Source organism: Ambystoma mexicanum, chromosome 3q (genome assembly GCF_040938575.1).
Source record: "Ambystoma mexicanum isolate Mex_15411 chromosome 3q, UKY_AmexF1_1, whole genome shotgun sequence".
Taxonomy (NCBI): Eukaryota; Metazoa; Chordata; class Amphibia; order Caudata; family Ambystomatidae; genus Ambystoma; species Ambystoma mexicanum.
Window position 1 is genome coordinate 1215255390 of NC_090926.1, and position 13654 is coordinate 1215269043.

At 46.0% G+C, this 13654-nt stretch overlaps 1 protein-coding gene across 3 annotated transcripts in view; it reads left to right on the forward strand.

Moving 5' to 3' along the window:
• Positions 1 to 13654, forward strand: part of RAVER1 (ribonucleoprotein, PTB binding 1) — a 402256-nt gene that overhangs the window by 357382 nt on the left and 31220 nt on the right. For all 3 annotated transcript variants that reach the window (XM_069604092.1, XM_069604093.1, XM_069604091.1), the window contains one exon: positions 2255 to 2386. In XM_069604092.1, the coding sequence (XP_069460193.1) occupies positions 2255 to 2386 (132 nt within the window). The remainder of the gene's footprint in view (positions 1 to 2254; positions 2387 to 13654) is intronic.

A 13654-nucleotide genomic window follows, 5' to 3' on the forward strand; every position in this document is an offset into this window, starting at 1 on the left:
TTCTCTAGTTGAAACGAAACTGCTGCAACTCCTGGACCAATGGTCCAGGAGTTGCAGCAGGCGTCCTTAAAGTTCTTCTTTGGATTCCTTCGTCCAGTGGTCGACTGTCTTCCAAGCCAAAAAACCTCGCCTTTTTATGCTCATTTCTCCTATTCATTCCAGCCTAGCCGTCAATCACACAGCAGGATGGTTGTCATTGCCAGACAGCCAGCCGGAAAATCACCTAAGAGTGCTTTCCTGTCTCCTAGGAGACTAAGCACAGGGAGTATCGGGCACCTCCCTCACTTCCTGCCCCGCCAGACACCCTGGAGCCATAAGCGGGTGTCACTCATGAATCCTGCCAAAGACAAAACGAACAAAGGGACTAAATCTGGACTGGTGCGCAAAGTAACTCTCAAGAAGGATCTTTCCACAAAGAAATAGCGATGAAAGACTGATGCTGTTTTGACAAAAATGGCACCCTTAGGTGCTTTACTGCAGCTGCGAACGCAGCCCGCTGTAAATGCGCACCACAGTAGTTAAAAGTAAACCACTGCCACCAGCCACTCATTGAGGAAAGGGTAACGTAAAATTGTTAGATGAGAAGTTAGACCAGGGATACTGGGTAACCCCTCCAGCACCCTATTGTAAGATAGTGTGTGCTTGCTCTAGAAAGTTACACATGCAAGTACAGTCAATTTCACTTCACTGCTCTGGGAAACAATACTTTATCCAAGAGTAGGTATTTAAACCTTGGAAAAAGCTGAAGGACTTCCTTGTGCCACTGCACTGAAGTTGCTGTGACACAATGCAAAAAAGATGCCTATAGTGTTTGTCAGACTCCACAACCAAAAGAAAGAGTTAGTTCAAAATCAATTTAAAATATGTGAGGGAGTGGAGGAAAAAGGGTCTCACTCTCTCAGGAAGACATTGAAGTCCTAGAGACCAGCAAAAGAGCTGGGGTCTCTAAGGTGGCGAGGAATTGGCAAATGTCTGAGATTTTGCCCTAACAAAATACAACATAGTGGCGGCTCCTTGTCTCCATGCCTATGAACTGGCTTGGCATTACCACTTTGTGCTGCTACGGAGAATTGGAAAATATGTGCAGAGCTAGTGTAACTAATGGAGTTCTGGGTAATGTAGTTTTATCTTTAATACATGTAAGGAGGCTAAACTGCACAAGAATTTAAAAAGTGAAAACAAGACTAAAACACATTGGTAATGTTGGTATTTAAATGAACAAATCCACAGTAACTTCGGAGAGGTGGGTGCTTTGAGTGTCTGCCCTGGTAGCCAAATGGGCTACTTAAGGCAGCATATCAAAGCAGTTGCAGCTTTTTTTGGACTGGAGTGGGTCTCTGTCCACTAAGGTCAGGAAACCAAAAAGCCAGCCAAAGAAATCAAACTGAATTGGCAAAATGAAAGTAAAAAAATAACTTTCTGATTAAACCTAGGGATAGGAAGAACGTGGAAGAGGTAAAATGACAGTGAGCAGAAGGTAGGGAGAAATGAAGGTCTCAGACAAGTACAAGATAATTGTGATAGAGGCAAGAAGGTTAACATTTGAATACAGGGGTGAAGGCGAGAGAAGATGACCATGTTGAATAATACCAGATCGATGATGGGGAAGTAGTGGCTGAACTAGACAATGGTATAGAAGAGGGAAGTGATCCACTGATCTAGAAGTAGAGTGTTAGGTGGAAAGGGATAATGGATGAATTGCAAAAACAAACCTACATACAGCACGAGGAGATGGGAGTCTAGATACAGCCATTGAAGGGAAGGGACTGCAAGAATAGGAAATGGATAGTAAGACAAATTGGAATTGGTAGACTGAGACAATTGTAAAGAAATGGGGAATGTGAAAGACCAGTTTAGACCATGGATTTGTGGTAAATGTGATGTTACATGCACTGCTGCCACTGTCTGAAGAAATCTAAAACTGCTGTTGCATTTTCAGTAGGAAGATTGCACTAAGGTTGCTATGGCAGCCTTCTTTTGCGTGGAAGGGCAAACTTGCACAGCACTGAACTATGCTTTAATACTCCCCGTTGCCCCGCTCTTAAAACTAACTTGCTACTCTTGTAATACTTGCCATGAACTGACTGAGAACACTAGTTCTGTTAATTTGGAGTGGGTTGGGGTTTGTACTCTCAGCACAATGTTTTAAGATCACTCTTATGGTGGAAGGGTGTCACAATTACCATAGATGTCTTGGTTATGCGACAGTGAAAGGCCTATGTTAAACCAACCTATGTTTATTTTTTTTTTCTAGATGTCTTCTCCATCTGCATTTAGTGATCGAAATAGTTTAGGCATCCAGCTGCCACCATTTTACTCTGGAAATTCGACCTCTTACTTCTCTAGCGGTCTGCAGGCAGATCTTCACCAGACTCCTGGTCACAAGGTAGGTCTTCGACAACCCCTATGCAGTACCATGACAGCTGCATCTTATGATTAAGTATGTGTTGACGGTAGCCAGGCCTTAAAACATGCATTTGCCACAAGCCATTGGCTAGTGATGATATGCATGTTGCAAAGTAATAAATGGTGTGGTATGTATGTGGATAATTGGGAGGGAGGGGGGTTGGGCGAGTGTCCTTATGTTTGAACTCTGCCTCATTCGTATCTGTGTCACCACCTCCCTCTTCGACTCATGTCCACTGCTTTTACTACTTGTCATGGGAGTTAAAGGGATTGCACTGTCTTGATGCTACTGGCTAAAGGGTTGTTTAGAGGGCAGCACTGCTTTTCAAACCCACCAGCACCCCCTTTCAAATGCAGCATTTTTATGTGCTTGCTAATGCCAGTTTGGTCAGACACCTTGATCTGTTGCATAAAGTTTATATTATATAGACTCGGTGATAACCTCCCCATGCCCCTTTGGCTTAGTACTGGTTCTGATGCATGAAAGGGAAGATTGTGTCTTCATTTTTTCCTGTGTGCTTAAAACTTTAAGTATGTTCTTTCGTATTCATATGTGTGTTGCTTGCTTTAGACTTTAACAAAATAAGTGTGGTGTAGACGGGGGGGCACAATTGCTGCGCCCCACTAAACTGGCACACTTCCCTCATATCCCCCCAACACCCCATAGCTTGTAGCCTGCGTGTATCCATCTCTATTTGGCAAATGTTCCCCCACGTGGGCCCGCTGGCTTGTGAGCAGTTCCCTTGTGGTGTCACACCTGGGAAAGCTGTGGGTTGACGATGACTCCCGTCTGGGTGGATTGTGCTCTGGGTGCGCTGGCTAGTCCAGACAGAACTGGAAGTGTTGGCTTGCTTCAGATGTAGACAGAGTTGGGATTACTGGCTTGCTTCACATCTGAGCGGAACTGTGAATGTTGGCTTGTCCCATCTGGACAGAATTGTGAAGATTAGCCACACGCCACATTCAGATAGAATTATGGAGATTACCTTTTGTCACAACAGATAAGACTGTAGATTAGCCACATAGAAGAACTTTGAGTAGCCACAGCACTAACTACCCTGCTTTTACTTCCTCAAATATACCCCCCCCCAAAACATTATACATGCCCACTGGGCTAGCCAATCTATACCCTAACCCACACCCAACACAAGCAGCAACCCTGACACTGGACATTACCTGTACAGACCCAACAAGCCAATGCGCACAACCCGAAAGACCAATCTACACATAGAACACAGACCACCCCCAACGCAATAAACTGCCACACAAACATCCCAAGTATTGGACCATACCTGCATGGATACAATAATAGTGCACACAACCTACCATCTGCAAGCTAACGCAGACTCCAGTTTCTCCTGGTTCTGGGCATATCCTATCATTCATCACTCACTAGCCCATCCCCTTTCTTGCCGAGCCACGTGAGCGCCTGGAGACTGCCCTTGGGTGGTATTGGTGCGCGGTATAAATCAACATAGCATATCAGTTTGTTATTCTGTAAAGTTGGCAAATGAAATGGCAGCTGATCTGTCATACTATGCACAGAGTAACCACCACAATATCTTATGTAGTTCAGAAACTACAAGCAGACCCCTCCTTAGCAGCCTTCTTCATTCCTCCATATCCGTACTGTGAATGCCTTTAGCCCCTTGAACTACAACCACATCTCGCTTCATTGGACTAATTGACTGACATGGTATGTTGGATGTTTATTTTGAAAATGCTGGGATTCTTGTCAAAATCGAGAAATGGGGGGGGGGTGGGGTAGGCGACTTGTAAATCCATAATTTGAATGGAACCACCCCATTTCTGCTGAAGGGTGATCTCACCCTACATTGGTTTTAGGGGGTAGGCTTGTGGCATCTAATATTTAGTTTTGGCTTTACCAGGGCTGCAAGTCAATTTACTGCATTAGTAGCCCAAGGTGCCATTATGGTAGCCATTGGGGTACTAATGGGTCTTCAAAGTTCTACTCAGCTGTTATGTTTAGGGAGCTTCCTTTGTTCAGGGGAGCCACGAGGCATGCCTTCAAATTGTTGTGTTGACACATGGGCTCTTTGTGAGCCCAACATGGCAGCCTCCAAGGTTGTTTGGACCGGTTTAAACCAGTCCTGGATCCAGGGTAGGCAATTACATTTCCAGTGGGTGGCCTGGGGGTCCGGAGTATGTGGCTATTTGAGGCCTGCTAGGCAAGATGTAGTAACCCTGTGGGAGACTACGCCAGCCTTGTACTCTTGGCAATAGGTAACCCAACCTTTGATTCAAGTATGTCCTACAAATGTTGTTAGAGTGAGCAGTCAGGCTTATCTCATGAAGGGTCAGTGTGAGCTGTAGGGTTCTGGGACATGTATTCAAATAACACTTATACTCAAGGTTTCTTGATTAACATTTAATGTAACAGTCCGTTTTAAAATAAGCCTTCTTATGCAACACTTAATATACTTAAACAATACACTCCTTCAGTTCACTAAAATAAGTAGATACCCTTTTGGGATGGCATACAGATAACAGATATTCCAACACCCTGATGTGACTTCAATTGCTAGAACACTGGACATTAATATATAACTTTTCACACTCAAATGGTAATACTGAAGTTATGGGGAAAAGGGAAGGAAACGATGGTTAACAAGTTTCTCAGGTAAGCATTTTAGAATCTCCCAATTAAATATAGCTTAACCCTTTCCCAGCTATACAAGTAAGGTATGTATGCCACTTTGGCGGGACAGTTGGAAACAAAGTCGGAGGATAAGAAGAGACTGCAGAGACCTAGGGCAGCCATTGTCAATTGAGCAAGGTCTAGGGGAGCTCAGGCACTTCTTGAAGGAAAGTAAAAAGTCTTGCACAATGTTAGTGAGTTTTGTTGTAAAAATCACTGTTGGGCCACAAGCTGGGAGGCTTGTGAAGGGCAAAGCTACAAGCAAATCTGCAAAGGGCAGCAAATGCAAGTCTCCAGTGAGAGCAAGCGGGCTACACACAAGAGGGAAGTACCCTTAGTTACACAGTACCTGGAGTCTGAAGAAAAGGTTCCAGCTGGCTTCTGTTCCTGTTGTAGTCCTGAAGATCATGTTGTTCCTGGGTCTCAGTCTTGGTGACGAGAGGATGGATGGATGTCTGGGGACTCCTGCACTACAGTTTGAAGGTCGGCGGCAGCAATGGGCATAATTCAGATCAGTGGCACTTCAGTTTCAGCTGCTCGCAAATAGCACCACAGCGGTTCTTCGACACCTTGTGGACCTACCTTGCTTCTGGGGTCCAGCATCTTGTTGAGGTGGCTCAGGCTTTGTTAGTCCTGCTTCTAGGGAGTCTAAAAGATCTTCCTGGAGCTTGGGTCTGGCTTAAAGGTGATGCACTCGATTCTGATGTTCCTTTCCCCTGGTACTCTGTTCCTGCATTTAGCAGAGAAGTACAGCCCGCAGAGTGGTTCCAGTCGACTTCGTCTTGGGGCTAATTGGTCCCACAACCCAAGGGTAGAAGTCGTTTCCCAAGCTTCTCTAGTCTATTAGAAATTTGGAGCTTCAGCACTGCAGCAGGGCTTCACCGTGTAAACTAACAGCCCAGGAGGGTGCAGCAAGCTCTTCTTCCAGCTTCTTCGGTTCCTTCGTCCAGTGGTCGACTCTGCCTTCCTTGCAAAAGAACTCGCCTTTTATGCAAGTTTCTCCCATTCATTTGCAGCCTAGCGGTCATACACACAGCAGTGTGGCTGTCCTGCAAGGAAAGCCAGCCAATCACCTTTGGGTGCATTCCTGTAACCAAGGAGACTAGGCAGAGTTTCGGGAACCTCCCTTCCTTCCTGCCCTGCCAGACACGCTGGAGCCAGAGGTGGGCTTCACCAGTGAATCCCTCCAAAGATAAAATGAACAAAGGGACCAAACCTGGTTTGGCATGCAGAGTAAATCTCAAGAAGGACCTTTCCAACAACAAATGGCGAAAAAAGAAAATAACAGGGCCATCTTGACAAAATGGGCACCCATGGATGCAATGCTGCAGCTGCGAAAGCAGCCTGCGGTAAAAACGCACAATGGTAGGAAAAAGTAAACCACTGACTCCAGCCATTAATTGGAGAAAGGGTAACATAAAAATGTTACATAAGAAGTTAGACTGAGGGGATACTAAGTAACCCTTCTAGCAGTCTATGTAAGATAGTGTGTGTGTGCTGGGTCTACTAAGGGAAAAGGGTAAGTCAAGTCAATTTTACTTTACTACTCTTGGTAACAGTTTATCCAAGAGAAGGTATTTAAACCTTAAAGAAATCCAATGGACCTCTGTGACACTGCACTGAGGGTACTGTGTCACCATACAAAAAGATGATGCCTATGGAGTCAGACTCCAAAACCAAAAGAAACACGGTTCGAGTGGGGGAAAAAGGTCTCTCTCCAGGATAAAAATGAAATGTCCTAAAGTCCAGCAAAAGAGCTGGGGGGTCTCTAAGGTAGAAGGGAATTAACACAGAATTGATGATTATCCCTAACAAGGCCAAACTGATGGATGCGCTCCAATAACATGGTTTTACATTTCCTAATGAGATTGGTTGGCTGGCAGAAGCTTGCCTGTATGAGTGAAGGAATATAGGAGAAATCCTGTTTTGAGCTTATGGCTGCTGGATTTTTGAGTGGTAAGTGGGGGGAGAAGGAGGGGGGGGCTCATCTGCTAAAGTGTTTTGGCCGTTCTCCGCCATTGCTGCATTTCTATGCCCTCTTCTGGCCATACTGGCTGGATGCAGTTGCCTGGGCATAGCTCTGGTTTGGATCCTTGGCTGTTGGGCGCCCTTCTAGGGATTTCCTCCTGCTCATCTGGAAGCTGCTGCAGACTTGCTGGGTAGCCTCTGGTCACCACTATCTGTGTGTGTGTGTGTGTGTGTGTGTGTGTGTGTGTGTGTGTGCACACCATGTTTGCCTTCTGAGCCGCTGGTGCGAGTATGTAATGTAACGGCTGGGCCGGATGCTTCGTGTAACATGTTTCAGTGATGGTCAGTAGGTCTAGGTCATGCTGGATAGGTCATTTATTTACAGGGCATGGGCAGGAAGGGAGCGGACGTTAAGTAGCGCACATTTGAGATGTGGTAGTTGAGGGTTTATTTTATCAGGACATGTGGAAGGTGTTGATGTTGCGTTGGTGAGTGGAGATGGAGCGTGTGCGTTTAGATTTCACATGGAGAGGACTCCAGGCCAGAGGCGCGAGTAGGGTGTGAAGGGCGCCTGTGGAAAGAGCAGGTGCTTAATCAGATTCCTGGACACTGTGGGTATAGGACGGCAAATATGTTGCATAGCTTGAGTGCGATTCCTTAATCTAGTACTTTGATGGCTAGATTGAATGGGCGCAACAAGAATGGTGTTGACGCTTTGGGGGCCCGTATGAGGTCCTAAGTGTCCATGATGGGGGGTGGGGGCGCGTGCTTGGCTACAAGATTATGCTGTGGTAGCCCTATGCTGGGTGGGCTAGTGTGGCTATTGGTTAGGGAAATTATGGATAAGGAATGGAGGAGGGCGGTCACTATGGTTATAGTGGAGTGCCAATGATGAGAGATAAGTCAAGGGCTGAGAGGTGCGAGTGTGACCTTGGGCAACATGGTGGATGCGGGTCAGTATGTGTACATTGACACCTTCTGTGCGGTGGAGAAGAGAAGGCGCAGACTGAGGTAAGTAGCGTACCGTAGAGGTGAATACAATAACCAATAAGCGCACTAGTGGGTAATGGTCGTGATGGTGGCAGACATAGCGTAGGCAGGAGTGGTTAATACTGTTAGGCTGTACCAGGTACAATGGGAGGCAGTTTGTAATTATCGGCTATGTACGTGGGTGGGCAAAAGAGGCGGTGGCTGATTCAGGAGAGATATATAGTGTGCACGTTGTGATCAAGCAAGATGGACCTTGTGGAAGGGCTTCCACGATAACAATGCTGCACGTATGGACGTGCATGTTAAACAGCGGGCATTCGTGGTAGCAAGTGCCTGCGAAGCAGCGTGCATGCGTTTAGGTTGGAGGCAGTCGTTGAGGTAGCAGAGCATATACAGCAGCGGGCATACACATTAAGCAGGAGGCAGTCAATGTAGCAACTATGTATGTACGGCTGCGACCATGCTTGTTAAGCAACAACGTGGCTCAGGGAATGGTTGAAGTACAGTCTGATGGGGTGCTCGACACAAATACTAAGTTATAGGTGGTGGCTATAGTTTCGCTGGTAAGATACCTGCTTGGTGCTAGGAGTCGCAAGTCGACAAACAGTAATAGCAGGCTCATGCAAAAAGTGGCAAACCAGTACCTTAAGGAGGTGAACTAAGTGAAGGGTCCTTGAAGGGAAGCGCATAGAGAAACAGTCGCAGAGGGATTGAAGTACAGGGCTGCCTCGGGTGGGTCTAGGAGGCTTCTTACCCTTGAGAGTGACTTAGATGCTGATGGACAGAGTGCGGTTGGCCCCCTAGGCCCCAGGCGACCACGACAGGCGCACAGCCTTAAATACCTGGCCTTTAGTACAAGTGGCCGGCTCACGCCTTCCGGCGCTGCTGTAGCACGTATATGGGATGCTGGAGCCAATCGGGAGGTTCGGCATCTCGTTGCTCAGTAACTCTCACAGTGAGCAAAATCCCTTGCGGCGACCATCTTACGGTCAACGCACGTGTTCAATGTGGAAGGACAGCTGTGCTGCGGCGTCGAGGATGAGGAGCATAGCAGCTCCAGGTCGGGGCACACAGAGGGTGATGGCAGTGTCTGGGCACTGCAGGTGCATATGGCTTCACCTCAGTAGAGCGGGTGACGGTCCTGCTTCGTGTAGGGAGGCTGGAATATTGACAGAGTACGGATGGGCTCCTGCCCGGCTGAAAACTGAAGTCTGCCATGTACGATGCCCAAGTCTTATTTTATTTTTTTGTTGTACTCTCAATCTCCAAATATTGGTCAGGAGTTTTCCCAAACTTTAAGAGGAGAGCCTGCTTACGTTTTCTCTCATCCTTTGACGTATCCATAATAGCGCTGCAGCCAGAATTGGATAGCTTGCTCATCAGCCAAGCAATCTCATCCGACTCACCCACCTGTTGTACCTCACAAGCGTACTGAAAGGGTAGCCAATCAATGATATCATTCTACTTGTATATAGTGAGCAAATCTGTAGGGAACCTAGGATGTGTAGAGGATCCAGAACCACCCCCGATCCCCTGGAAGGAGTCTTGTGGTAGCTGCAGCCTGGCAAGCTTCAGTTGATCTGTCCTTCTGCCGCTTAACACCATCGAACTCCATCTTGGCCATGTTATACTCGAGCTCATTCTGCCTGTGTTTGATTTGCTTTTTTTTCAGCTCCTACACAACTTCAGCTTCTGAGTTGGTCAAAGCAAAGAGACATCAGTTGAATCCTCCTCCCTCTCAATAGTGGCTGCCATATTGAGGCCATTGCTGCTACTGGGGACAGCCCTGGTCTCTCCATTAGCTGGACGAGCAATTCTATTTCTTTCATGATCTAGAAGCTTGCATATCAGTTTGGCCTTGTTACCAGAGACTGCCAAGCCTCTGTCAGCACATCACTTTTTCAATTGATCACCCTTCAAAAGTACTCAGTGACTTTCCAGGGTATTAACTGTAGTAGGTGACTGTTCTACTAGACAATCAATATCGTTGTGTTATGCAAGTATAATCCAGATACTATACCAGTGGCCAACACTGGGGTACCCAAGACCTTATTCTCACTGCTGCAATACCAATTTGTTAGACTGGATTTCTAAACTCTGGCCTGGTGGAGGGATTTTTAGGAGGCCAGCTAGTTGTAGTGAGCAGGGGATACTCTGAGAGGTTAACCAAACCAATCAAGGTAGCATGGAGAGTGGTCAAGGCCAAGTCTCAGGAGAAAGTGAGTGGGTTCAGGAGCCACACAATGAGCAATCAAGGATCAGTTGGTTTTAAAATGAGTTTGAGGCTTGTTGATCGGAGTAGGACGTTTTGGTGTGGCAATTCCGGCGTAAGGTGGCTGGGCACGGTCGTCTGGGCACCGATCCCATTTCGGCGTGCCCAGTTGGGCACAGCTGACAGGGCGTGGGGACTATTGGGTGCTGGCATGTTTTGGCGCTGTGACATGCATGTACGAAGTGGTAAAATAGTCCAACATTGCCATCTAGTGGAAAAAGAATACCCCAAATGGTATGTCAATTTCTTAAATATTTGTGTTTGAACGGGTTTTGTCACTAGTTTGACGATGGCATGTGAGGCAAACAGTTTTGTCTTGCTTGGCTATTCTTACTAGTGACAAACACTAATGTTTAGCTACTGCCCTCTCTCAAGTCCCAGTTACATTACATCTGGGTAACTATCCCACACATACCATTATTCAAGATCACCACCATTATAAGACTTGCCCACACCTAGTGGAATGGGCCACTCTTATTAAGGCCTTTTCAATTTAACGCTTCCATTACAAAATGTGCACAGGCAAGCTGTGCCATTGCTGGCCTATTGTCAGACACTATGCCCTTTGAGTAGGATGCTTAATGACTCAGTGAATGAACTGGCAGTTTGAATCTAAAACGATAATTTTTTCTGAAGTTTCTGCAATAGTGATTTTAAAAGGAATTTATTAATCATCACTACTTGCCATTCCATTATTTTTCGGCGCACTATCAAGGGATAGCTCAACACAACCATTATATATTGTCACAAACGGAGTGGAGGGACTCTAAGTCTCTGTAGTAGCTAAACCTGGTGCGACGCAAGATCTTTAACATCACCTCAACTTTCATGGACACCCCTTTTAATTTAACGGGGCGCGTAGGTACTGCAGCAGGTGTCATCACAAACAGTCCCTCACCAAGAATGCACTGCATTGGTTATACCTTGTAATTCATATTTATTTTTGCATTTGTAGAGCTACTTTGTTGATGGCTTTGCGGAGGGTTTGGTTGTATAGTTCGACCTTGGCGGTGGGATTGGTGTTTGCGTGCAAGTGAGCCATTGGAGTTAGAAACAGGGTGAGTAGGTTGGCTGGAGATATGTTCTATGCATTTCTTGAGGGAGGCTGGTGCTGTTTGGGATGAGACCTCTGATATTACTGAGACAGCTCACTCTAAGGTGATCACATTGTGGTCTGACCAGGGGCATGGAACGTTGGATAGAATTTTGAGGTCTTCTATCCAAACTAATGTACAACCTTAATCATAGGTAGGGCTTAAGTTCCAGTGGAAGAAGCCTAGGGACTCAATGGTGTTGGCTAGAGCATGTGCATGGTGATCTGTTGGGTCGTTTAGACTTAAGTTGACATCTCCCAGAAGAATGCTTGTGGAAGCAGGCTTTGTGTTGGTGGAGAGGAGTTGCGCAAGGTCTTCCTCAAAAGGGAGCAGTGGGCCTGGGGGGTCTGAAAGTTAAGTGGGTCGTAAGGGAGGCAGTAGTGGGTAAGGCTATTTTGATCGAGAGCAGCTCGCCCGAGCTGATAGTTTGGTTGGGAACTTCTCTAATTGGTAGTAGATTTTTAGCAATGAAGGCTACTCCACCACCTTTGTATACCAGTCTATCTTTCCTGAACATAGTGTAACTGTCCCTGATAGCTAGGGACAGCGGCTGGATGCAGCCATGTTTCTGTGATTGCTAGGAATTCAAGTTTGTTGGTGGTTACGAGGTTGCATATGTCGAGGGCAGGGAGGGATCTGGCATTGATGAGCGCTCCTGTGTTTAGTGTTAGATTTTATTGGAGGTATAGATCTTGTTGTGTGGCTAGTAGGAGAGGAGGGTTTAGGTGTAGTTGGGACTTGGCTGTTTAGATTAGTTTTAGTGAAGGTGATGGCTGGGGAAGCTGTCATGAAGGTGGCGTGAGACTTGCATGTGGTAGCAACACGCTTGAGGAAGTTGGGCACAGAGAGCGCAGTTTTTTGCATTGCTTACAGTATAAGGCTGGGAGGGAAGTTGGTGTCTCGTGGTGCCTGGGGTTGGTGGCTCTCAAATTGATGTGTGCGTTCCTCCAAAAGATCGGCGGGGTTGTCGTTTTCAAGTACTGCTGGCATGTAGCGAGGCAAAATGCTAGTCTTCTATTCCGATTGTTGAGGGAGCAAGGTTGACTAAGGCTTGAGGTCAGCTTATGTCCTGTGTCTTGTGGGATACTGGTGATCTGTGGGCATGCCTTGGGCAGGAAGAGTGATAGTGGGATGTCATGGGAGTCAGGGAGATTGTTAGACTTGTTTAGGGTTTATTGTAAAACTATTAGTCTCTAACTGGGAAGTAGTATACAAGGGAATTCATTGCTTGTGGCAAGTACAGATATGGCTGCGTTTATTACTAACGGAACAAAAGGAAGGTAATGCATTAAAAGTTGCAATGTTTATTTTGTCTGAGAGCTAAGGAATAGGTTTAAAGCAAGCTAAAACTATGACTGTCATCTCTCCCATTACAAACTGGAAAGTCCCAGGCTGGCTGCTCTTGACAGGGATAATAGTAAACTTTGGCCTAATAGCAACCCCTAAAAAGTAATTTAAATATGCATCTCGCTGGCGTTCATTCTGGGTAACGCCATTAAGCACTTAGTTTACTGACTGGCCGTGGTGCAATATTGTGCATTACAAGCCTCCAACTTGTGGTGACTTCAGGTGGGGCATGGTGAAGTATCAAGAAATCATTTTGTGTTCATGAAACCCATGGTATAGGCATGGAAACTAAGACATTAAAATGAATGGAATTTGAAAAAGCGCAGCAAAATCTGTCATTTCCCATATGCAATGTGCATTCATTGTTCTCAGTCAGGAACTTCTCCCAAGGATTATCAGCTAGAGCACCTGGAGGTGTGGCACCACTGTAAACTTCAGCATGAGGGCAGTTTACACATTGGATGCAATGTCAGCCGCGTCTAAATGACCCTCGCGTGTTAACACTGGAATGGCACTCTTGCTGAAATGGGTGCGCTGAAACGACCTGTGCCGAAAGGATGGTGCCGCAAAGGGGTGTACCGCTGCTTGTTATGCCTAAAATCACATGCTTTGCATAGACTGACATCTAGTGGTAGGTGCGGGGTATTGCAGAACTTTTTTCTTTTTTTAAACTCTTTATTTAGTTCAATTACAATTCAGAAAAGACAACCGAAGGCAAAAAATCGGAGCATAACTGAGTACAAAATTTTGTGATTACATTAAGTCAAAAACAGCAAAAAAGAAAAGTTCTGACTGCCAATACACTGCTAATCTATAATCTAACACAATTTTAATTTTACCAACAAAAATAAAACATAGACACGACAAACATCACCCTCCCCACCCACCACCCAAAGATAAAAACAAAAAGAAAAAAGA